The 27,590-nt window shown below is 34.1% G+C and overlaps 1 protein-coding gene across 4 annotated transcripts; it reads right to left on the bottom strand.

The window, feature by feature from the left end:
* Nucleotides 1-200: 200 nt before the first annotated feature.
* Nucleotides 201-27,590, bottom strand: LOC105254335 (nuclear factor of activated T-cells 5). 4 transcript variants are annotated; one of them, XM_025412883.1, is made up of 12 exons: nucleotides 27,316-27,590; nucleotides 20,957-21,152; nucleotides 8,777-9,084; nucleotides 7,386-7,689; nucleotides 5,356-5,868; nucleotides 4,683-5,144; nucleotides 4,008-4,583; nucleotides 3,464-3,835; nucleotides 2,918-3,279; nucleotides 2,312-2,677; nucleotides 1,526-2,148; nucleotides 202-916 (listed from the first exon to the last, which is right to left on the bottom strand). In XM_025412883.1, exons 4-11 carry the CDS (start codon nucleotides 7,645-7,647, stop codon nucleotides 1,555-1,557), a joined length of 3,507 nt encoding a protein of 1,168 aa, XP_025268668.1. In that variant the 5' UTR covers nucleotides 7,648-7,689; nucleotides 8,777-9,084; nucleotides 20,957-21,152; nucleotides 27,316-27,590; the 3' UTR covers nucleotides 202-916; nucleotides 1,526-1,554. The 4 variants fall into 4 exon arrangements, with proteins under 4 accessions (XP_011261279.1, XP_025268668.1, XP_019883981.1 ...); XM_020028422.2 differs by lacking the exon at nucleotides 20,957-21,152 and having other exon boundaries at nucleotides 203-916; nucleotides 27,316-27,589; XM_011262952.3 differs by lacking the exons at nucleotides 20,957-21,152; nucleotides 27,316-27,590 and adding an exon at nucleotides 15,644-16,726 and having other exon boundaries at nucleotides 203-916.

Here is a 27,590-nt window from a genome sequence, read left to right as displayed (position 1 = left end):
ATTCCATTATTCTTTTCTATCTTGGCAAGATTTTATTTCATTAATTCTTTTCATCAACTTTTCATTCATTTCATTGAGACCAAGATATTGTTTAAAGTGTTAGATTTTAATACAGTGTTTGAGATATATTTTCAGATTATGATATTTGAAGATTAAAAAAATTAGTTAACTGAATATTTAAAAGCAAAATCAAGCATTCTTCGAATATTTTTCTATGAATCTTAACACAATAAAAGAAGATGTAAAATATAAAAAATTAAAATAAAATTCAAGATAGTTTGTGATGTAAAAGAAGCAAGTGATAGCAAAAAGAAATATTAGATAAATAATAAATTATCAAATGATTAACAACATTCATGTAAAAGATAAAACAAAGGAACAGAGAGATGAAAGAAAAAAATATCCGATGTCGCCCTTTCTTAGGGGCCCGTCTTATACTTAAACATTAATAGTTCTCGATCTCTAATGAACTGCCGCTGTGGACTTGTAGCGTTTTTTTCCTATGAATCGTAGGAAGATTCGGAAGTATCTCCGAAAACTTTGGGTGTTTGATAAAATTGTTAATATCCTTTAAATAAAAAATTTACTAATCTCGCATATTGTTAAATCGAATAAAGTTAATTATTGAATAAAGTTATTAATTATTAATTCTTAAAATTGAAAGATTCAATAAATCAGAGATCAAGTATCCCAAGCTCCATTAAAGATGACAATTCACAAATCGAGCAGTTTTATAATTATTTCAGATATTAAAAATCTTGAGAAGCGTTTATATATTATAAACTTAAATCCCAAAGTTGGCAAAGTACTTCTGCTTTCTCTTCTATAAAAATATAACGTATTATAAATATAGCATAGAATCGTCAGCTTCAAATTAATGTGATGATGCTGAAAATCGAGATTAATCTTGATTAATCTGAAATTCAGAAACGTAAATATTTCAAAAGTGTTGTTTATCTTGTTTATGAAAGAGTTTCTAATTCTTCAAACATTTTTTAATCTTTGTATCTCACATTTAACTAATCTACTCTCTTTGTCTAATCTATTACTATACGAACCTAAACGCTAACTTAGTTTACATTGATTCTTTAATATATATACTAAGTTTGTATAATATCATCAAAAGAATATATCACAAAAATATCTAATAGTATGCGTATCAAGCAAGTATACGTGTAGCACTATAAACATTTACGTATTAAATTATTTACTAAAACATTTCATAGAACACAAAATCAATTATTTTAGTTTTTTTTTCAAAAATTTTGTTGAATTTTTAGTTAAACAATTTTGTTATGTATAAAAGTAGTTGAGTAATTAAACTCTTGGTGCACATTATTTTGATTTATACATATCAAAAAAATGTTTTGTATAGACTAAATTTCTATTATCCATTAGCAAGCACTTTCATATATCAAGCAAGAAATGAATTAAAATTTCACGGTTGTATCTCTAGAGCTAAATGCAGGATACAAAGACAGATTTTAAACTTTTGCATTGTTTAGAAATTAATTAAGAAAATCACCTCTGCCTTTGGCGAGGAACGCGGCAGTACTACAAGAGGAATCCATTCTGTTCAAAGCAACTGGGATTGATGTAACTCAAAAGATCGTGATCCGACATCGAAGTGAGCTCTTGAGGCAGCATCCCATCCTCCGGTTTCCTATTGACCGCTGTATTCGTAGTGGGATTGGGAATCGGGGCATTCACAGCCTGGCGATTTGGAGTGACCGGAAGTGCGACCGGTGGTGATTTACTGGCGACTTGTTCAACGATGTTGTTTTGCGTTGGCGGAGATTTTGGCAAAATCACTTCCATCGTGTTATTCATCAGTTGCGCGCTCTGTGTCGCCACACTATTCAGAATATTTTTTGTGGCGATAATCGCGTGAGCGGTAGTCGTCGTGATGGGTCGATTATTGATAATGTCCTTCGTAGCATTGGTGATGACGTTGTTGATGGCTTGTTCAGCCGCGGTAGTTAGACGTTGTTGACAAGGTTCATGAGCGGCTCCACTGGCTAAAGCGGAACTAGCTTCCGCTACAAAACCTGCTGGCTGATTCAACATGGAGCCGATGTCTTGCTGAACCGCTTGCTGCATAGCCTGAGCCGCTTGAGCCTGCTGGACAGCTTGCTGCACTGCTTGAACCTGGAACATTTTTCATTTGATCGATCAGTTTAATTTAAAAATGTGAATTTTAATGATTAATAAGATTGCTGAAAAAATTTAGAAATTTCGTATATTTCTTTATATATATTTTTTTTTTTAAATAAATTAAAAGTTTAAATAAATTAAAAGTAAAATTGCTAACCTGCTGCACCACTTCTTGCGTCGCTTGTTGCACTGCTTGTTGCACTGCTTCTTGACTCGCCTGTTCTACCGCTTGTTGCACCACTTGAGCCGCTTGAACTTGCTTCACTGCATGCACTTGTTGCACCGCTTGTTGCACTACTTGGGCATGCTGTACCACTTGTTGGACCACCTGTTGCTGAGCCTGTTGCACAGCCTGGACTGCCTGTTGTTGCGCTTGCGCAACAACTTGCTCAACTTGTTGTTGAGCTTGTGCTACTACTTGTTCCACTTGTTGTACTTGCTGCTGCATCACGGCCACTTCTTGCTGCGTAAGTGCTTGAATCTGCTGTTGCATATGTTCTGCCGGTATTGTATTGCCAGCGACCTGATAAGACAAAATCAAATCTTGATTTATATTTATGCTTCTTGGTTTAAAGGATTTTATAAATTGAAAAATTTTTTTTTTAATTCTAATTAAAATTCTAATTTTTTTCTCTAAGATTTTAGATTCCTTATTCAAGAGTATAAACTTTAATCTCACTCCCTTTTTAAGATTCTAATTTTGATTAATTTTTTATAATTTTTTATATTTTTTTTCTGATACTTTTAAATAAATAATATATACCGTAGAATTCGATGTGGCAGTTGCCGCATTGACTTGCGTTTCTGGCAATTGCGGTAACAATGCTGCATTAATAGTAGTTAGCAGACTCTCTCCTGTTTGTTCCACTGTCGTCGCAGGCGATACTGATGTCGCACCTGTAGCTGCTGCCAATGGTTGCACCGTTTGCGGCGGAATCAATGCCTCCAGCAGCATCGTCTTCACTGGAATCGGTGGACTAGATCTAGTCTGCTGATTGCTACCAATTGCTTCGTGCTCAGCTGTCACATGACTCAACATCGTGGTGGAATTGGGATTTACTGCACGCAATGGAGAGACCATCTGTTCAGCTGCAGAATTTACTAAGGCGTTTACTGAAGTTTGTCCTGAAAAGAAATATTGTTGTATATGTACAATATTTTAAATTAATCTTAAATTCTTTGTAGCAAAGAAATTAGAAAATTTTAGAATTTAATCGCTTATAATTACATATTTTAGAATAAAAATACAAAATAACAAAGTTTTTAAGTAATATAAAAGTAATACTACTTTTTGATACACATCATATACCTGTAGTAGTCAGTATTCCTGGAGGTGCCGATTGCTGGACGCTTCCTGGGATAATGGAAGTCCGTTGCTGCTGAATGGCAAACTCATTTTCTGGGTTATCTGATTCTTCACTAGTGGTCACCGAGGATTCAATGTGATTCAGATACTTTTCTACCACGTGACTATTTGGTGCTGATAACGGCTGTGTTCCGGAAGCACCGGTGAAGCTCGATAATGTGCCAAAGTCTGGCTGATGATGATGATGTTTCATGCGAAGATCCACCACACCAGCACCTTGAAGAGCTGCTCCATTGGAGCTGTTTTCTGTTTCTAAGACACTATTAGTGTCTTTTAGACAATGAGGACTGAGAACCTGAGTTTGCTCATGCATACCTACAGTCAGTAATTATAAAATATTTGATTTAATTTAAGAACAATTAAAATTAGTAAAATCTTAGTTTATAATTCCAGAACCGAAATAAGATTTAATTAAGTTCAATTTTATCTTATGTTGTATATTATACTGTATTCAATAGATAATTCTTTAAATTCTTGTTACATCTACCTGCAAACGAAGTTGGATGATGTGCATTCACCATTGACAGAGGATGCTGATTACGTATTAAATCCACCACTCCAAGAAGACCATTTACTGCCTCACGTACGGGGCTGTTACTAGCAGTTGCGACACCGACAGTCCTGATGATATCAGCTTGCGAAGACGCGGCTTCTCTAGAGTTTTCATTAACTAATTGCTGAAGGGGAGAGGTGGAAGATGTCGGTCCGTTCGTGGTCGTCGGTGTTGGAATGCTCTGCATGCTGTTTTCACTCAGCATACTATTCTCACTATTCTCATCCAGTACTTCCGTTTTTAAGTTGTCTGGCAGAATCAGTTGTAGATTCGATGAGGATCGTCGATTCATTAGAGAATTGGCCACAAGCACCGGAGGTGGCATCATAACATCAGGGGGTGAATTCGAAGAAGGCGAGGCCCACATCATTACAGGAAGTACTTGGGACGTTCCCGCTGGTGGCGGACTGGGATCATTTTTCAGTGTCTCTGCTGAAGAGGTGGTTTGTTGGGACTGAGTCGAAGGATTAGTTAGAAAACTCGCTCCCACAGCTGCTTGCGTTATTAAAGCTGATTAATAAAGAAAGATATATTTTATTTTTATATATTTTCTAAAAAATGTTTATCAGTTATCATTTTAATTAAGAATTATTTGATAACTAAACTCACTGCTGGGTGCTACATCCGTGACTAATGGCACCACGGACGAGGATGTAACCAGGTTAGTGTCGCCGTTCGCCAATGGAAGAGGAGGTGAAATAGACTCAAGTTTGCCGATAGATGGCTGCGGGGGAGTAGAAGTGGCCGTATAAAGAAAAGTATGTGGTTCACTAGTCTTTCCGGACGATACTGCATACAATTTTACGTTGACTGTCTCTGTAGGTGCTAGATCCTGTCTGCGATAAGCCGGTACCACACATACTAAGTGCGCCGGGTGCAGATATTCCTTATCCGGCGTCACAGTACATTCCCACTGCTGTTCCAGACTTGTCACATCATCATTATCTAGTCGAAAGACTACTCGGGTATCCTTTAGGAAATTTTTGCCTAATATAATGAGTTCTAATCCACCAGTACACGGACAAGACGTCAGAGACTTTTTACAGATCTCTGGAATTCCAGGTGGTTGAGCTGTAAACATATAAGTTTGATGAAATAAGAGAAATCGTGGAATTTGTTATTATATCTAAGACTCTTATCTATTTTATAATATTAACGTAAAGTTTATATTAATGTATCTTCTTTATACAAACATATAATTCTATTACTTTTTTCGTTAATTATAATCCCGCCTATCTTTCTAAGATTTTAAATAAAAAATCCATCATTTTATTCGACTTACTGCAAACTATTGGTTGCGAACAGACTTGCAGCGTCTCTGTGGTTCCATCAGTGTGCGTGATAATCGTGCGGAAGACCATGCGGCATCGTGTCGATTTCTTCTTACTTCTTCCCTGAAGTAATCCGGCCTCCTGAGGAAATCTATGTTCCACGTCAACATTACGCTCTTTCAGAATGCCGACGCAATCGCAAGTGATATCCTTTGCAGGATCCATGTCAATTTCAATAACAATCGTGCCATCAATCTTTCGTTCGATGCAGGGTGTGGAGTTCTTGCCGCTTACACGACAGGCCTGATAGAACATGTGCGGCGCCACTCTGCCCAAATCAGTGCCAATGAATACTTGCAGAGTCGCCGATTTATCATAACCAATCAGTCGGACAATGGGAAAACCATTTCCACTGCGGTCCTTTACCGCTCCTCGCGAGCCCTCCGTTTGATAGCGAGCCCGGTGTTGTTGCTCCGGTTGGCACACAATCTGCAGTTGAGTCTTACCGTTGACGGAGATGTTGGCTAGCAATCGGAAAAAAGATCGTAAACATAATCAGATTGGAATGCTGAATCTCTGTTTGAGAAATATACAGCAGGTTCGGAAGTAATTTATGGAAAATGCAGGTGTGAATAAATAGAGAGTGCTAAAGTTGTTGAGAGCTTTTGATAGCGGAATGTTTACCATTAATTTGTTGGAAAAACGCCAAAGGAAGACAGGCATATCATGTTGGAACTAGTCCAATCACATATTAGACATATGACAAATTAATAGAAATTCTCTATATTTATATTTTACTTTTATTTAGAAAAAATTTTATATTTAAATTTTACTTTTACTTAGAAAATAACGATTTATTTGAAAAGTGAAATATTTTTAGTCCTTAAAATTGTAAAAATTATAAAATTGTAAAAATTTATATTTAAAAAAAACTCTGCAAAAGATTTTGTGAAAAATTTAGAATCTATGAAAGATTCAAAGCTCTAAAAATTTTTAATTCTTATTTGTAAATATATAAAAATTAAGACTGAAATAATTTACGAAATTTATATATATTATCATTTATATTATCATCAATGATCCATAATTTCATTCGTTATTAATCAAATTAGAATCATTTTTTTACATATTCTACAATAAAGCATGTCGTTCTATTATCCAGACTATAAATATTTCGCAGATATGCTTGTTTGACCTATATCTGGTATCAAAAACTGGAATATCAAATTTCATGTTGTATTTATATTTTATCTTGTTGCTAGCTATCGCTACACGAGGAAAATAGAGAGAACACTGGTTCCCGAACCAAAAGAGATAGCTTATCGGCGAAAAATAAGCAATTTTGTTGGAAATAAATTTACCGATAAGTTTGCTCTTGTTGCAAAACATCGAAGATGACAATGCGCGACTTCTGCAATACGTAACGAGTAACGAGTTGTTCATCCCTGCTCTCGTTTTCTGGCAAGACAAATGTTTTCTCTCTTCAGAAACAACTAACTTTATGAGATGCAATAAAGTGCGCAAGTCTTTCATTGGGGTTAACTCGAATAGTATTAAGTCGAATATATATTTAGTATTGATAAGTAGAGAACTATAAGAGAATTCGAGGTGCCAAATTTTCATTTTCGATTACTTCAACTATACAATAAAATCTATAATTTATAAGAGAACGTAATATTATATGTATTAAAATTATCTCAAATAAATAACTAAGTAATTTAAAAACTAAGAAATAATTAAGAATTCTCAAGATTTAAAAAAATCTCTAAATTCTTATCCAAAATAGTATAATTAGATAATTCAATATTCTCAGTTTATTTTTTTAACTTGAATTTTATATACTGATCTTATTTTTCATTTCTATTAATTTATTTCTATTAATTACATTTCTATTAGTTTTATATTTCTATTAATTATATTTATAATTATATTTCTATTCATTTTATATTTTCATTAATTCTCATTATATATTATAGAAGTATTAAATATATAATAGTATTAAACATTAAAATATATTCAACACATCTATCTAAAGACATACACAATTGCGAAGTAAGAGTGATAGGTCCCTGATGAGCGATCGATGTCCTCTTAGTCAGTACGCCCATGGCAGGTCGAGGTCTGGTCACCCCTACGATTCTGTTCATGGAATTATTGTTTCCGGTTCTATTATTGGATACACTTCCCAAACCGATTCCATTGGCGGTGGTTCTGGTCGTCAAGGACTTATTGTCAGGACTAGTTCCAGGAGCCACTTCCGGAAATGCAAAGTTTGCATCCTCGGATTCCAGCTTGATGTCCATTTTTCTTCTTTTAGTGTCCTCCTCGCCGATACCGTTCCAAGACTGATAAAACAAGTATTATTGATATTAATTAATTTATAATATAGCTATACATGTATAAAAATGTCTTATAAAATATTTATTGTCAAATTAGATACATTAAATAATCAGTTGACGTACATGTGTAAAAGAAAAGATGTTAAAATATACACATATGTAAAGTATGTGTGTATATATCTATACACACATACTTTACATATGTCTACATATATATGAAATATACAAAATTTAGCAATGATTAATATTTTAGTGAAAATTCTGCTGTTTTACTTTAATTTTTATTTCACAAAAATATATATATTATAGACTGTATAAATTAAAATTATAAATTATTTTATCTTTTTATTAAATTAAAATTTTATTCAAATTCTATCAATATTAAATATCTTAATAATTCGATTCAGCACCATTTTTCGCTCGATGCTGTAAAAAAAAGCTATTTCAAATGATTAGTACAAGAGGGACACCCCATACGTGCGTGAGCGTCTGTGTACTTAATTTAACGAATCAAAACTCGGCTGGGTTCAACTACCGTTCGAGCGGTCGGCGATCTCCAATGATGATATTGATGACGATCACGCGTACCCTCGTGAACACATTAAATAACTTTATCTGGCTTCTTAACTATAAGACTCAAGGTCGTAACCGTAGCAAGAATAAGCAAAATGCAATGTTCATATAAGGATCCATCAATTTTTCCAATCTTCCAGCAAAGGAAAAAAAACAAAAATAGAAAATATATTGGATCAATTATGAGATTTGATTAATAACTTGCGAACAAATTCTTGTCCGCGAAGAAATTTTGTTAATTTCTCGAAATAATATTTTTTAACATTCCATCAAATATTTTTTTATTCATAATTTTTCGTGCGTACAAATGTATAGGAAGCTTGAAAACAAATTTACGGGCCCTTAAAATTTCTAGATATTCAATTTTACTATATTTATTTTTATACTACAGAGCTAATACTCTATAACATATAGCTTAATAAAGTTATACACAGTATAATTAGTAAGATTATTTAAATCGTTAGGCGAGATTTGGCAATATCTTATCCTTGGGACTTATCGTTTGTCATTAGATACTAACGTTGACGTTGTTGAAGTGCTGTTGACGTTCCTCGGAGCCAAGACCAGAATCGTTCGAGTTGTCGTCTTGCGTTGTACCCGTTCTAGGTCCGTGGTCATCCGAGCTTCTCACATTGACGCCACTGAAAGACGGTAGCGGCACTTTAGATTGTTTTTGTTGTTGTTGTCTTTGTTGCTGCTGCTGCTGTTGTCGTTGCTGATGACTAACTGTCCTCCTAGTCGTAGAATGAGCGCGATTATTTGTAATTGTGGTGCTCCTCAAGATAGACGATGTTGTCACCGTCGACGATGTGCCGCCTGCAGTGTTACCTGAAAAATAAACACATTAAATTTTAGTTTAACTGGAATAAACACAGGCCAGATTAAATCTATCAATTAGATAAAAATGATTTATCAATCAGATAAAGCAATATACTATTTTTATATTGCGTCTTTTCTTACGTGACATGTATCAATACTCTGTCATCTTACTATCAATTGAAAATCTATAACATATTAGAAAGGAGATGGATTGCTTCGGTCTATCTCAGAATAGATCAATAACTGCATTCAATTTGATTAGGATAGAGTTAAGTGATTATATTACTTATTTATATCATTTCTAACTGTTCATGAATTGAAGAGAAATTAAATGTCAAGTACAAATACATATAGGAAGCAAAATAAATCGAAAGAAATAAACAAATCCAAATGCAATTTTTCAAATCTTCATTGATTTTCAGATTTATTATAAATTGTAGAATTTTTTTTTATTTTTCATTTTATTTTTCAGTTCCACAGACAGTCATAAATCTTAAGATCCTCAACTATTAGACTAAACTGTGTTCCACTTTTTCTAAAGCCGTAATTAAAAGATTTCAAATTCTTCTCTTTCCTTTTAAGAGCCAACACACTATAAAATTGTCCTACAGAATATAATATTATTATATTGATCAATAAAATTATATATACATCTTTAAATCTATCTTCAGGCTTTTATTACCAATAAAACCGAATGCCGCGAACACAAATCACCATTCGATGCAACGTTGATAGACCAATTCTCGATTTACATGCCGTGCATGAAGAACCGGCGTGCATCATCGAGAAGAGATAAAGGGGGAAAAATACGAAACACACGAGTCCCGACGAAAGAGGGACAAAAAATATAGATGACGAGGATGAGAGGGAGGGAGTATAAGGGAAGAAGGCAGAGCAATGTCGGACGATCTATCTATAGACCACCTCGACTACTGGATGGGATAATTGCGTGGGGGTGAAGTTGCAATCGCGGACGCAACTGGTGGCAACGGGGTTCGATTCTTCATCCCTCTCTCCTTTCCGCCCTGGCGATCCATGGGGAGGTGGGCACGTAATCGACGCATGCACACACGTGCATTAACCGTGCATCGGTGTGAACGTCGAGGAAAATCACGGGACGATGTCAACGACCCGGCTGTCGGTTTCCAATCTCATTTCTCTCTTTCACTTTCTTTCGTTCTCTTTTTCTTTTCTAGTATCGTTCCACTGCTATTATTGTCAATCATTACATTACGTCAAGTAACAATTATTATTCTTCTTTTTTTCGCAATCTATGTCAGAAGTATGCACTCTCTTTCTCTGTTTTCCGCTTATTACAATCAGCACAAGAATAATCTATTATTCATAAAATTCACATAAAATATCTACAAAAGTTCTAATTTTATACCGTTAATTTTGCGAGTCTTTATTTTTTACATCATATTAAAAAGTAATATAATAAATCATTGTTCGGGCCAAATATTTTGGAAACATTGATTGCTACGATCAACAGGTTTTATAGTATGCAATATTCAGTTTAAGCATTGATGTGCAAGGTAAAAATGCTAGTTTTGAATAGTTCTTCGATCCCTCATCTCTCTGTGTTTCTCTCGAAAATCGTGCACACCGATCATTGGGTGTTTCGCAAATAACGGATGGCGCCATTCACTACAACAATAGCTGCATAATCAAGCACACGGCAATGCCATAAAGATAATAATCGCGAAGGTCTCGTGGATAGTGACGCCCCGATGGTTTTAATTATACCCTGGCAATATCTCCAGTCGATAAATAAACACGACGGAACGCTTTGTACACCTGCGATAGAGGTGAATGTATCTCTTTATCATCTCGTCTGTGTGCGCGCGCGCGCGTCCACGTGGAAGGGTACCGCCAAGACGAATTAGGGCTTTCTCTGGTATTTGCGTCTTCTAGCCCCGCGTCCTCGAGCTGGACAGAAAGAAAGAAAGAGAAAAAGAGAGAAAGAGTGTACCCTCGATAACAGGATCGATAAACATCGTTACTATTATACGGCAAACAGAGCGCGAGCGCGCTAACTACGACGCCTCTCCTCTCGAGTCTCAAGGATATATCGTTACCAGGACGAATGGATAGAAGGACGAACGGACGGATCAATGCTGGGTCGATTCTCGTCGCAGCTGAGTGATATTGTTCCACGAGACGCGTTAATTCGTCGATGTTATCGATGGTAGATTTTGATCGTCGTAGATGTATGAAGAACAAAGTGTCTAAGAGATGCATTCTAACAGGTTCAGTCTCTATAACAGGTAAATCTTGTTTTATTCTATAGATAGTTTTATGTGAGTCATAAGTAATTAGATTTTTGCAATTGTACATCGTGTGTCTGAAAATAATGGTTTGATTTTACAAACAAATAAGAGAGATTTATAAATAATTGGATAAATTCTGATTTTCAATAACTGATTGTAGAAGACTAAAGTTCTATCGTAAAATTACCTTGCAATCTATAGTTAAGCTTATTCTTTGCTGAACATTACTTGGTATGCACGAAAGAGAACGAGAAAGACTTTTAGGATTCATTTTAGGATATGTCTCAGATATTTTGCAGTCTCCTTGGATTCCGACAAAATGGTTCGTTGCGCTCACATGACAGTCTGTGTACACTTAATGGCATCTCTGATAGCCTACTTAAGTAGTCCAGATAAGGAGTCGAAGAATCACCAGAAGCTCGATACTGCTCTGCTGGTACCGAAAGAAATAGCATACAAATATAAATGCAGCATACTATTATTATTGTCTTATAAGATTTTGTCCTAAAACATTTTAAGAAATCAACGAAAATTATAAAGCTTAAGGATAATGAAACGATATATTTTTAAAAATCGAAACAAGAAGTTGACGCAGATTAAACCAAGCATAAAAAATTTTTAATTATACAAAGAAATATAAAATAAAATACAAAACGCGAAATAGAGATAAAACAGCTAAAGAAAATTCAAAATAAAATAGCATGGAATACTATTGTTAAGCGCATTATAGTGTTTATAGCGCGAATGAAGAAGGCAAAATCGAAGTAAATTTTATCGATAACTGATCAGACCTGAGAGAATGATTTATCGATAAGAACATCGTGTATCTATTCGAACGAATCCCGATAACAAGACACTGATTTCAGTGATACGCGACTCGCTTGAGACGAAAAAGAGGACAAGATCCTTGAACGATAACAGAACAACTTTACTAGCTTGTTGATGAATTCCGGTTGATGAGCATTGGAATTTCTGTCTCGATTAATATTCAAATTGCGATGTAAATTCCAGTAATGATGATTATATACCTCTGTTCGCATTTTTTTCTATTAAAAATAAAAATTTTATTAGCAAGAAAGTCAATAATATATGACAAAATAATAAAAATTTATAAGAATTTAATATAATTTAAATTAAAAAATCTTGGAATATTTTTCCAATTATTTAATTTTCACTAAATACCTTTTTTTCTATTTTCATCATTAAATAACAATAAAAATAACTATATTTTCTATAGGACTATAATTATAATATAATAGGTTAATAAACAAAATAACAAAATAATAATAATAAATTTTACATTAAAAATCCATCAAAACAATTATTTAAGAAAGTGAAAAAGGAATGATAATTATTGAATATCACACACATACACACAAACTGTATTTCTTTCTACAAGATAAATATCTATCTTCGTTTTAATCAATTAGTTGACCATATTAATCGCGTCAGTATCAATATAAATATAAATTTATCATTTTTTATATCGACTTAAACAAGACAATGAGATTCCATTGAAATAAAATCACCAATAAAAAAATTGCTTTGGAAAGAGTTTTAATAAATCTGATCTGCATGTTTCATTGCATTATTTTTTAGAAAAGAAAAATAAAATAATATATAAATTCTTATTTCAAGGCAAAAAGATATCTTCTTTGAGATATCATTTTCTTTCTCTCTTCGTAATTGTAATAATTACATACTCGTATGTTTCATATGTAATAATTATTGGCACAATTATATAACAATATATTTCTTTTACTATATATATATATATATATATATATATATATATATATATATATATAAAATTTCTTTCAAATATTTCTTTATATCTTTAAAAAATTTATTAATTTATTATTAAAATTATACGTGAAAAATTCGGCTTTGTCAAAAAATTTTACATAATATTATAATCCTTGAAAGATGTACGTCGATAATTAATTTGTAATCTTACAAAAATTGGGATAAGCATTCGGAGACGTCGCTGTTAATTGCGCGCTAAACTTTTGTTGTCGATTGATTCGAAAAACCAGTTTGTTTGGTTTGGCCTAATCAAATTTATCAATGCGCCGCCAATTGAGTCAACTGTCATATGTATTCGTGCGTGTGTTAGCTCCGTTATCCAACGAATTATAGGCGTTATTCAACTATGTATACAGCGCGCCGTTAACGAGCCACGTATGCGCGCATTCGTGTTTACATGCGATTTTAGCGATCGTCAAGATACGAGTATAGGCCAAAGACTTTTTTTTTTGTATACCAATTCAAGGAGATGACGACATGGATCATTCACATACAGGGCATTTCGAAACACGGATGTGGCGACGACGTAATTAAAGTTAATAGGTTTTTTTATCAAATCTAATTAATATTATTTGAAAAAGATAGAGACAGAAAGTCCTTGGAATCTCAGATTCTCTAATTTTAAAGATTAGAGAGTTTCAAAACTTTGAATTTTCTAGAGAGTCTGGTCTTTGTAAAATCTCAAAGATTTTTCAAACTTTTTTTTGCTGCGTTCAGGAAATATAACGATTATAAAAAACGATACTTTTAAAAATTATTCTTTCCTCTCTCGTTCACCGCTCAATTATCTTATTTGATTTAATTTTTGACTAAACGCGACTGTCGTAATCGGTATTCGGGAGTGTAGCATTCAAACAAGTAAACAGTGACAAGAATATTGATATGAGCGCATTAATATTCGTCTCGCAAACGTGTCCCGCTGCGCGAGAGTCAACTTTCGTTCTTCAATTCTCAAATCTCAATCTTCATTTTTTGAATTTCGGAAATTCTTTCAGAACTCGATTCTTCAACATTCTTGAACAACATAATTATTAGACAAATTATCAAATTTTAAAATTTTGAAAATTATTTCGTTAAAATCATAATTAATGAAAGGACGATGGAGCAAATATTAGTATAATTGCTTTTAATATTAGTATATATTAGTATAATTGCTTTTTTATCGGTCATTGGATTCTCATTCGTCATTTTAAGTTATTATCGGTCATTCAGCACCGTCCAAATTGTGGCTAATATTCTAACATCCCTTCCTCAGCGCTGTTTATCGCAAAAATTAGATTCCCGCATATGCAATTATATATATATTCTTTGTTATTATCTCTTATTCTCATATTTCATAGTCATCTCGAACCCCTTAGACGTATCACGAATCGCGAGGGTTATCTAGAGCCGTTTGCATACAATCGTTTTCCCGCTGACCAGCTACGATATTAAAGCTAAGTATTTTCAACAATAATAATGTCGGCGGGAGATAGCGTGAAAAACATTCATCACAAGTTTACTGACCTCACAAAAGCATGTGCACACAATTTCATGTCTGAAGTCATAGAGAGAGAGAGAATACAAAGAGATAAATCTGCCATACATTTTCTTATAATGTAAACTCAACTGTCAATGGGAAAGAGCAAAACGAAAATATATGGATTTTTTTTTATATTACAATAGATAATTATGCATTCGATAAAGATGTCTATGGTCGAATCCCCCCCTCCGTCCCTTTTTTATCTAATCTAATAAAAGATTGAATTCTTACGTCTTTGCAATTCGCTCCTCAATTTGCACTTTTTTTGTTAAGACTCCTAATAAAATGTGTGCAATAAAAATATTTTTAATTATTAAGGTAAAACAAGTTCCTAGTCCTATAATGATAAGTAAAGATAATTACGAAAAATCTTCAAGTTTATTAACATACTTTAAAGTATCTCTAAATCCTCAAGTTATTATATATACAAACTAAAATCCTGGACTTTATTCTTAAACAAATTAGATAAGATAGATAAGATTAAAAAATCCTCCTTAATCCTTAATGAACATAAACCGATATCTTCGTTAGACAATCCAAAATAAAACATTAAAAGCGAAGAGAATCGAAGAAAATACGAGAGTAAACCAAATCAAACTGGTTTAGTTCGATAAAACAAACTTGAGTAAAATCAACTAAAAAATCTCTGCTTATAGATTTTGCTCCGACAAATATCTTACAAATATTACAAGGAATGAATAGAAAGATCTCTGCTTATAAATTTTGCTCCGACAAATAACTTACAAATATTACAAGGAATGAATAGAAAGATTCAGCAGCAGCAGTATATGTTCAAAAGAATTTAAAAAGGATATTTACTAAATTAAATAAAAAAATTATTTTTAAAATGAAATTATACAAAGTGGAGAAAATTAAATTGAAAAAAATCTCTCTAGATGAGACGAAAAAAATGATAAAAATTCAGTCGTGAAGATTTCAGCTAGACTTTTTCAATTCTCATATTAATTACCATGACGATAAAGATCCGTTAACACAGTGCCGTTTGCACGGCTCGATTGTAAGAGCATGCCCAGATGATCCTTGACATGGTCCAAGGTCGCGTTACTGCCCCTCCTTAATTCCTGGCGCCTCTTCTCGAAATCGGGTGCCATTTAGGGCCCCCGATAATCTATGACTCTCTTCGCGGCCACGTCGTTGTCGATAAGGAGCAAAAAATCGCTTAACGAGCCACTAAACAATTTCAACTCGGATTCTTGCGTTCAACCGCGTCCACAATTCCCGTCTCATAATACCGTGTTTCGTTTCGGATAATTGTTCGTTACTTGATTATCACATGTGTCATATCACTCGTCTTCAAGATTGTCCCGAGAGATCCACAAAAAGTCCTACTTCGATTTTATATAACGGAAAAATCCGCTCACGTGTCACGTAACGATTCGTCGATTCCATCGAGTTCCGAAATATTCATATTCAAGTTATCCTCTTTTCGAAATCGTCAGGAGCCTTTAAGGCCCGCGGTCCGTGCACCAGCGCGAAACGTCAACTCCATATCAATTGGCACGTTCTACATCATTGAAATCCCGTCAAAACGACGGCGGGCAGCGTGCCATCGGAATCAGCGAGCGCGACGCAGATATGTATATTTAAGGAACGAGAGGAGACAGAGAGAGAGAGAGAGAGAAAAGGCGCAAACGCAACGAAACAACGCGATGCGCGTCGCACGCAAGACTAACGTCTCGTCCGAGATCAGCGTGACCCGACGCAAGTAAATAAGCCCCCACCCCTCGGCGTATGTTGGCCGACGCGATGGCGCGCCGGCGAAGGTGACCAATCAACAGGCGCTAATTAGCCTCGGAGTTATCGGCGGAGGCGCTTAAGCTTGATTGAGTATCGATACGCATCTCTTCCCATTCAATCTCGGAGACGAATATCAATTTTTTCTCTCAGACGCGACGATAGCGTGATACTCGTGTGCTTAGATTTTCTCCGAAAATCGCGACGTTAAAAGGCTGCAAATTTTTGCGAAGCATGTACAAGAGAAAGATGAAGAGGATGATTTCATTTCTCTCTTATTTTCCGAGAGAGAAAATCTTGCAAAAATAATTCCTTATTCGCGTAATTTAATTATGCAACTTGGTTTAATTCTTTTTTTTTTTTTTTTGAGATCAGACGTCGCCTCTTTAAAGGACGATTGGGCACGAATAAAGCGCACTGTCCTTTGATTTGAAATCGGACTGTATAATAATTTCAATTTTCACCTGCATCAGCTGTATCGCGAATCTTGGCGAGCCGCGTGAAAGAATTCTGTTCCGCCACGGTGGACGACGATTAGATAATCGGACACGAGCGTGATCGATTAAATGCGCGGGCGTGCAACGCGTCACAATTCTTGGCGTCGATCGTGACGTCAAAGGTCGATTATAAGTTTACACAATTCGCGAACCATTTGCGACCCGTGTAGCGATTTAATGCGAGATACATTACGATAGCGCGGTTATCAATCCAGTTGGGTAATCCATTCTAATTGTTATTTATACGCGGATCCGTAATTCCGCGATTTCAGCGATCCGTAAATCCCCCACGTGGATCGGCGTAACTACAGGTACAGGTACATCAGATGTAACGCAGATGTAACTGCTGAAAAATAGTATTATGAGATAATGTCAAAGAAGATGCGATGATAAAGAAAAAGGAAGTTTCCATAAATATTAAAGCTGAACAAAATTTCCTTCTTCGATTGTGCAAGCGATTTTGAAAATGTTTCGACGTTTGCAAAGTTGCACGTGGGTGTGCCAAAATTTAGCGGCTTTGTGTTCATTTGCATTCCTGGCATCCAGAAAAAATATAAAAACAATTTCTCTCGGACAATTTTATAAATAATACGCGTAATATTTCTCTAAAACAAATATATATATATATATATATATATTTTATATAATTTAAGAATTATACGATAAAATAATTACACAAAGTAAAGATACATTTACACGAGAAGATTGTGAATTATTTTATGATTCATGATCATCGCCATATCAACGTATCATTAAATAAAAACTTGGATTTTCCGTGCGATCTACAATTTTGAGATTCACAAATTCATGCGTATTCCATATCAGTTGATTTAATTTGTCGATGATACACTTATATCTGTCTCCTATTATACCTGTTGACTTATGCCATTTAAACTCTGGTTTTTTCCCGCTTTTTCTTCAATAATAGCCGCCTTTGCGGTTTTTCCATCATAAAAACATCGCGAATATTCGAGATCTGCGCAGCGTGAAAACTCACAAGCAGCAAAAAGTTGTACGTGTATAATAAGTATTTATTATTATTTGTCATTATTGTTATCTCAGTTGCCGCGGAAACCCGAGACACCGATCTAAAAAGCGTCGAGGGAGCGCGAAAAATCATCGAGGCGGGAATGCGATGACGATTGAAAAATGTTTATCGTTAGATATATTAACCATATTAGCGTCTATCCGTTTCATTAGCATCTACCGAGTGTCCGGAAAGTCGTAGAGTTTTTCTTCGATCTAAAAGAAGTCGAAATATTTATGTAATGGATCATTCTATTCATTGATTTTAATATCAGCTTTATCATATGTTTCTTACTACTCGATTGCAAAAAAAGATAAAAATCATATAATATCAAGTTTACTATCAGAACTGGATAAGTTATTCAAATATAAAGTTCACTGCTGCTATTAAATCTTTGTAAATCTATTTTGTATCTGTTTAACATATTGCGTCCTATACGCGAAGTAATATACGTATCTAGTTTATATTTTCATTAGTGTTAGTGTGGCACATGTATCACATACATTGCTGTATTCATTAAATACACTGTTGCGATTAGATTAAAATTAGATTAGGCTACCAGCTTTATTTATTGAAACAGTAGAATCCATCTTAACATAGAATTATGTTAGGTCAGGATTATTGCAACTTCATCCAGAATTAGATCAAAAATTGCTGATAATGTTATATTGTAAGCGATAACGTTGTATTGTATACTTCAGTTATACATCGATACTAAATTTTTATTATCATATATCTGTTATACTAGCCACTAAATTCCTTCACTTGCACAAAATCTGTATTTTCTATCCATTATATATTTAAATCTAAATATGAATTCTGAAAACACATTATATAATTTAGACTTATTTTTCTTACGTCCTATAATTGTTTCTCATTCCCTCGCTTTCGCACAGAAGTAAGTCAACGAATGCAATAAAGTCCAATGTGCACGAGACGATCGCATACAACGATGTTTATTGCTTGCTTTCCTCCTCCTCCTTCTCCTCCTTCTCTCTCTCTCTCTCTCTTTCTTTCTCTCTGTCTCTGTCTCTCTCTCTCTCTCTACACGCATCGTTCAATTACTCATTACATATACATTCACATAATATTACACACGCATAGCACACATCTATGAATGTATAGCGCACCCACATAAAAAAGACTCCTACGTGTTCGCTGATAGCACGGTAAACGTCTGTAAACTCGCTCGTCCTATTAGTCACGCTAGACGATTACTGGCCGTCTCATAATGATGGGTCATATGAAAATCCCTGACGATGACGATCAAGTTTTTGCGAAAAATGGATCACGATCGTGTGTTTCCCGGATATTATTTATCGCCTCAAACATCTGAATGTGATTTCTATAAAATTTTTTCAACGAAGGATGCTCAAGCATGAAACTTCTTGATGATGATTCGATTTCAAGGAGTATCCATCATTTTCGACACCATGAAAAATTCGAATACCATGAAGAAAAAAAATTTAACGGATTATTCGACGTATGCGCCCTAAATGTCATAATTATTTTAATATCGAAATTATATATTTGAAAAGGGATATTTGACGTCGCAAATATTCCGATACTCGATATAATTGATACCGTAGTACTATCGTCAGCACAATGTCCGCGCGCACGCGTATAAATGACGCCGATTCTAATACAGCTCGTTGAACGTGAATCTCGTCTACCAGTGGACGATGACCCGTCTCTTGGTTATTTATCGTCGCGCTTTTACGGCTTAACTGTTATTTGGTGCTTACACTATGAGACATTCCAACATACACATATACATACGCGAGCACACACATTGATGACGTTCGGTTTTTTTTATCGATCGGTTAATCGCATGATCTTAATGATAACTTTACTTTACACTATTTAAATCATTTCAAAATACATATATTTATATATGTATTTCGAAATATGTATATTTATATATGTATTTTGAAATATGTATATTTATATATGTATTTATCTTATTTACACATTTTACTATTTATATAACAGATATTGGACTTAAATTTAGAATCTTATTCATTTCGATAAAATATCATTGTTTTTGTCATTTCCGTTTCGTCGTGTCACAACCTAATCATTTGTGTATCATCATCGATTATATAATTATTCCAAACTATAAGCATTTGTATAAACTCGAGACAACAGCTATCTATATATTATTATAATTTAATTAATTTTTCATCTAAATTTCTGATTTCTGACTAATTTGTCAAAGAATAGCAAAGATCCTATAAATGATATTTGAACATTTAGTTGTATTTTTCATTAGATATAAAGTTTATAATTATATACCTTCATTTGGAGAAATAATATCGTATGTTTAATAATTTAATTATGAGCTACGACGATGTATATATGTTCACTATAATGTATAAAAGTCCATTCTGCGTAGATTACGTCGAAACTACGCATTTGCGTGCGATTTGATTAAACGAAGAAAACATTCGAAGGGGGGAAGGACGGCGAGGTTTTATTTCGATATATACGACCATGAAGAACAAGATGAATACTGAATTGAGATGCGTTTTTGTGGACTTTGGGACCTTATCTTTAGGTGGACGGCCTGCTATCATTGTGGTGTTCATAGAAAGGCTGATAACGCACGTAATACAAACAACATGAACCGAAAGACAGAACCTTTTCCGATCTTTACACATTCTCAGAATATTTTACTTAGTACTGACAAGTTTAAAAAATCTTTCCAGAATCGTTAAGCGAGAATCTGTAGAGGAATTGAATTGAAAAGTTTTGAAAGACTTTGAAGATGCTTGAAAATCAAGAAAGATAACCGAGCACAGTTTAAAAGATCTACTGAAGATCACTGAATCCTGAATCTTTTCAAAATCTTTGAATCGTGAGTCTAACAAACAGATAAGAAGCTTGTCAAGATTCTTGGCAATCTTTAAAAATCTCTATTAAATATTCATACTTGAGCGTCACTGATATGTGTCGCGCTCGAAACTATCATGTTTCGCGAACACGTGTGGTACGTATAGCGTACCTTGGTATCGTTCGCTGCGCCGTACATTCCTCAAATCACTCGCTGATGAATTCGTTCATCCAGCTGCTCGGTCAGCTGAGCACCGCTGAATTGCAAATCAGGTCTGTTACCTCGCTGGCCTCAAAAACAGTCAAGCTCAAACATTTCTTAGCCCCGATCTCTCAACCAATTAAGCACCCGCCGGTCGGATGTATGCCTGTTGAATAAAAAATGATGTTATGTAAGTCCATAAAGTTCGGCTCACGCATATGTGACGCCGAAATCGCTATGTGTGACTGTTGGCTTGGCCGGATCTACAGATATGTAGATTCAGCAAAACATGAAACTAGATACTGACGTCAATATATACTGAATTCTTTCTTCCCTTCATAATTAATGTCGATATACGTGTCAGTATGTTAATACTTTACAGTATGACACGCGGTTTATAAAAACTCACATGTATATTTTTTAATTCTCATAAGAATAGTATAAATAGATATGTATCGTAAGAATTTTTTTTAATATTTTTTTTTTCAAATTTTTTTTAAATATGCAAAGATATCCTCAGAAATCCAATCTATAAAGTATTATTAATATCTTATAAAGTATTATTAATTTGAAAATTCAATGAAATATTGATACTTAGAATTAAAACTTGGATACTTAAGTTTTCATGATGATCGAGCATTTTATACATTGAGAGACTGTGAGAGACAAGTATTCAAATAGAAAGTAAAGAACGAATATTTTTCTATTTACATCCTTTTTTGACACGGTAGTATGTGTAACGTGCGATATTACGTTAAGATTTTTATATGTGATATCCAGTAGAAAGTATCTAATTAGAAATTCTCGTTATTAAATTGATATACAGAACCGGACTGCAAATTTTTTTTACAGACATTAAGTATTACTTCGATAGATAATAATTATTCCATATCAATTAGATATTGAAATGTCAGACATAATTATTATGATATTATTATATCAGAAAGAAATTCTTAAATTATATTAAATTAAATTTTGTAATACTTTATTATTAATATTTGTAATTATTTTATTATTAATATTTTACTAAATCATTTTCTCTTAATTACACATTGATGCAAACCAAAATATTTAAATCACTTCACTTCGATATCTTTGTCTCCAGTTCTGTATTGATAGCTATTATCGTTAAATTATGAAACCACTTTCATGGTATCAAACGAAATGTATCGATACAATAAACTCGCAACCAAGCGACTAAGAATATCGACTCTCGTTTATTGTTTCTGGTCGATGAAAGTATCGAATATCGATGCTCCTGGATATTATCATGCACCTGGATCTATCGTTATGCAACTTTTCGATGAGAGAAAAATGATAGGTTAAACGTGACACATTGTACGTTTAAAGAATAGAAATCCCTTGAAGAAGACGAAAAAAAAAGACGATATTTTCATCCAAGTCATTTTCAAGTCAATTACCTGAAAAATGCCAAAGAAGAATAAGATATGGCTCTACTTCAAGAAAATAGACCAAAATATAACGTCGTGCAATTTATGCAATTTATGCACATCAAGTCCTGTGGTAACATGTCCAACATGATGAAGCACTTTAACAAACACATTAAAACCGCTGGTACGATAAGAAGTACGATAGGCTCAAGAGACTGAAACTGCTCAAGAAAAAGAAAAAGAGATTTATCAATCTCTCTCTTTTTTTCTTATTGATTATTATCTTTATAAGTAATAATAATGCATTTTCACATATATATTTAACAAGAGACTTTAAATCTTCATTTATGTTACAGTCATTTACTGAAGTTAGACAATGCTGATAATACTTTATGCGATGTTTCACATATTGGAACTAGAATAAATTATGAAATTGAAGTATATGTATATACACTTTTTGTTAATCGAATAGCCTTTATACTTTTTGAATAAATTTGAATTTGAGTTTATTACTCTTCTTTGTATTGCGCCAAGGAAAATCAAAATCCTCCTATAAAAATGGATCTGTCAACTGTAGCTACAGCTTTTGAAAGAATATCTTTAGTTATTCCAGATATATTCTTACATTGAAAATCCATAATTAACAAAAATATGATAAATATATTAAGTAATATCTAAAAATACCTAAGATAACTATGAATCTCTTTTTTAATCTCTTTTTTACATAAACTTCTTTCAGACAATGAAAATTGCGATGATGACAAGATATCAGATGCTATTCTTTACTTCATATGCTTCAATTATAAACTGTTCAATATCATGCAGTGTGAATCCTTCAATTCAGACACCTGATGAAAGAACTAGCTCCCTCATAAAATTCCTATCTAAAAATATAATCAAACAAAGATTAGACAAAAAATATGATATAGTTCAGACCTTTAAGTAAAAACTGGACAAAATAATTTTACATGTAATTATTAATGCAGATATCTGATACAAAGAAGCATCATGTAAGATTTTTGGGAGTCATGGTGCATTTCATAACAAATAGAATCAGAAAATTAGAATCAGGAAACATTGAGATGATTTAATTAACTGGAAACACTATAGATTACATTGCATGTTTTTTGAATGTTCTGATGAAATTAATATCAGTAAAGTTACAGCTAGTTATTATTACAAATAGTGAGCTTAATATAGTCAGCGTTGTTACACAGACTTTTGTTCAGAAGAAGCATGTAGTTTGTTTCACTCACACTATCAAGTGGCAGAAAATTCTATAAAAAATTGTGAAGGTCTCAATAATATTATTAACAAAGTGAGGCTGGTTGTGAAGTTTATAAAACACTGACATAAATAATGAGTTGCATCAGCATCAAGTTAATTTGGGTACATCTGAACCAAAGAAACTCATTCTCGAAGATAAAATGGAATAGTGTATTTTAAATAGTAGAACGTTTTGTCAAATTATGGACAGTGATCAATGATGTCTTGCTTACGAAATACAAAACTTCTGAGATGCCGACCACTGATGAATTAATTATGTTGAAAGAAATACTAAATTTATCGAAATCCTTGGAATTTTTTTTTACACAAAAATGTTTGGCTGAAAACTATATTGCGATATTAAAGTAATGCTATTCATTAGTTACTAACAGAGTACAAAAATACTTCACAAACGACAAAGTTATCGATTGAAGTTGAAGAAAGCTATTTTAATAGAATTGCAAAGATCAATCATACAGAGAGATCATCAATTCGATGATCATCTCCACTGCCACCATACTGGATCCTCGTGATCATGCATTTCCAAAATAAACAGATTCTGACCAATGCCATGTATCTATTATGCAATACGTTAAGCGAATTGTCCAGCATGAATCCGTCCCATAAATTTAATATTAAAGAAGAAGAAGCCAAGATCTCTGAATTCATTATAAATTACTGGCGCCATGATCCAAAGAAGGAAATGACAATGCATCTTTAAAGGATGAATTATTTTTGTATTTGGTTAGTCCACTAACTTCCTTGAAAGACGACTCCTTAAAGACATGGGGAAGTATAAAGATATTATATCCCTCATTGTATAAACTAGCACAAAAGTACTTGTCAATTGTAGCGGTTCTAGCAGAAAAATTGTTTTCAAAGATGCAAATGCAATAACCCAAACCGATTGACCAAAGATAGATTAAACAAATTTTTATTCTTGAATTTTAAATAAAAAATACTGATTTCGATAAATTATAAAAATCGACATTTGATTGTGTTACTAAGACAGTGTTACTTTGACATATAAAGACACTTATCCCGTATATATTCTACTATAAAAAATAATTTATTTTAATAATATTCGTGTATTTTTATAAATTGCTGACGCACTTTATAATTATTATTGTATTTTTTTTATAGTTTTAGATAATAATTTCCATTTCTCCTCAAGAATAAATTGATATCATCTCTATAATATCCTCAAATACCGATATTGATTTATTAAAAACTGATTTATTATTGATTGTTAATTTCAAATTTCGAATAAATAAAAAACTATGGATACTGATCGAATGTTGAGATAAGACAAACTCAAATATATCCCAATATTACATCATTTTTCATAAGAAATATTGAATATCGAGTAATTGATCTCTTCGAGCGAAAGTGATCGCAAATAACTAAATCCTTATTCATTCTCCTGCAATTCGCAAATGCCGCTCGGGATCATTCGAAGAAGCAAATTGCTAAGACTGTGTAGATTGGCGGTGATTGAGTCTCCATTACAAAGGCCTTGGAGGCGTTTAACGCCGGTGTTCGCAACGGTTGTTCTACAAAAAGCTTCTCTCGCCATTCGATTAGCTTCCTTGCGCGTATCAAATCCAACAGTTCCTTAAGAATTTTGAAACTCTATCCCTGATCTAATCTAATCTTGCAAAAATGTTGGCGTTTTTAAAGAGTTTGCATTTTATATAAATTTATTTATTTTATTGAATATTTAATTGATTATGAAATTTTACCCTCTATATAAAAAATGCAAACTCTTTAAGAAGTCGACTTTTTTATATCTCTTAAATATGTATATTTAAGAAATTAATGTAAGATTGATAAATTTCAAGAAATTTCATAATTGATAGATTCATCGGATACTAGAACAACAGTGACAGATTTCCTTCATTTTATAAGCGATGTTTGAGTGTAATTCCGTAAGAAAATAAACATGTTAAAGAAGATTTAAAAAATTGTAACTTCTTTGACTTTATAATTCGGAATTTAAATAACTCGATGCGATTTACGATCGTTCGTTAAGTGGCACTCGTTCACATTTTACGATGTCGATTTCACTGCTTACAGATAAATCGAGTGCTTAATTCGGACACTTAAATTATTATCCGATACTCGAGTATCCATCGACAATGATGCACAAATTTATTCGAGGCATATATAGATCTAATCATGTAAATCGCAAGAAAAATCACATAATCATGGTTTGATGGTGCAAAGAGACCAACTTTCGCATTTTCACTTAAAAATATTCACTCAAAAAATGCTTATGTAATAAAAATTAACGCTAAATAAGAATTCTTTTTTTCGTAAATAAGAATTGATAAAAAGAATTTTTTAAATTTGAAACAATAAAAAATTCTTTTTATTAATTTTTATTTGAGAATTAATTAAATAATTTATTATTTTAATTTTAATAAAAATTTTTTATTCCTACTCTCTTTTATTCCTTAAATAAAAATTAAAAGAATAAAGATCTTTTATATATTCCCATATATCTCATTCCTATTAATATTTAATATTGCGTATTTTCCTCCTGTGTATCTTTTCTGATGCCTCAACGTTCAATTCCCTGCGAGTCTTTGTAAACTCGCAGTAAAAAATTGTTTAGCAACATGCAGGAAAAAATGTAACAATGCAACTGTCATCTAATCGTAATCTGCAACGCGCACGTGATCCTACGTATTCCCTCCCTCATTTCTTATCATACTACGAATCGTCCTTTTCTTCCCACCATCGCTCTATTCTTATCGCGTCGCACCAAGAATGCATTTTCACACCGCGACGTATCTTCAAATGACGCTTTACCGAAATGTGTCTCTTCGAAGTAGATATTTTTAACCAGACTCTCGCGCGTTAACGCACCGGCGATTGCGGAAATCGCGCTTCTGTTATAACAGAGTGTATGTCACAAGGAACGGGACGGATATTTAATTATATAAATATAAATATTATATAAATTGTCGCCCTCCTCGTGTCATGCTCTCTTTAATTAGAAAAATATATCACACGGCAAATGTCAAATTGGCTCGCAATCGCGCGAATGATGATAAGTATTTCGAACGTGCTCTCCACCAATGACAGACCGCGCACGCCATTAGTGCACGTCGCATTTCCCTTAATCATGCTCGGGAATAATAAACGCGATCGCGTCGAATCATCGAGGGCGAAGGATCTCCTCGAGTTCGGGAAGAGAAGTCGATTTCGGGGAAATTTGTCCTCACCGTCATGTGTGTCGCGCGATCGTGTACATGTGTGCAAAATGCGACGTACAGATGACTTGTGTCAACGCGATGACAGATCTCGTGGCTTGCGTCGAGCACCGAGTGCAGATGCCTCGTGTATCCTCGATAATGAAACGACAGCCGAAAAGCGCAGCCTCAGTCGAGGAGTCCCCATGTTTCAGGGACCTTCAAAGTTTCGAATCTCGCGGCTCGCGAGACAGATTCCTGATTTATCGCGCGATTGTCGCGAGCCCCGTGGTCTCGGTGCGCGCTTATATACGTAGTCGATATACGAGGAAGATCGCGGAGGGGAGAGAAGGGGGGACGAAGGACGGTGGACGAAGCGGGGAGCCGGAGGGGGAGAATGCGCGGCGATCTCGCGAGTGTCTCCTACGTTGTACATATGTACGTACACAAGCGAGGATTGCGAGATTCCACTTACCGGCCGCGGATCTGGCATCGTTTTTCCCATGATGCCTGCGGTACTTCTTCGCCGTCGCAGCCCGGTCCTTCAGCAACATCGTACACACACCCGTCCCTCGTACGCAATCCGTCCCTTTTCGCCGGCAGCGCGTCCGCTACGCACAATTATCTGTCCGCGCAGCAGCCATATTTGCTTTCAACTGTCCGGCCCCGAGGTCGCCTCGTAGTGGTTCGTCCCGCTCTCGGCCTTTGGCTGGCGGCCATGTCGTCGTTGCGCGCACTGACGTCACGTGA

Source organism: Camponotus floridanus, unplaced genomic scaffold, assembly GCF_003227725.1.
Source record: "Camponotus floridanus strain SB8 unplaced genomic scaffold, Cflo_v7.5 scaffold58, whole genome shotgun sequence".
Classification (NCBI taxonomy): domain Eukaryota; kingdom Metazoa; phylum Arthropoda; class Insecta; order Hymenoptera; family Formicidae; genus Camponotus; species Camponotus floridanus.
This window is presented reverse-complemented; position numbering and strand designations above follow the sequence as displayed.

Coding starts and splice junctions, on each gene's coding strand:
- LOC105254335 (XM_011262952.3), bottom strand. CDS start 15,785: ATGGCACCCGATTTCGAGAAGAGGCGCCAGGAATTAAGGAGGGGCAGT. Junction 7,690..8,776: donor AGCACTTCAACAACGTCAAC/GTTAGTATCTAA, acceptor TTGTTTTATCAG/TCTTGGAACGGTATCGGCGA. Junction 5,869..7,385: donor CACTCTTACTTCGCAATTGT/GTATGTCTTTAG, acceptor TCCGATTGCTAG/CCAACATCTCCGTCAACGGT.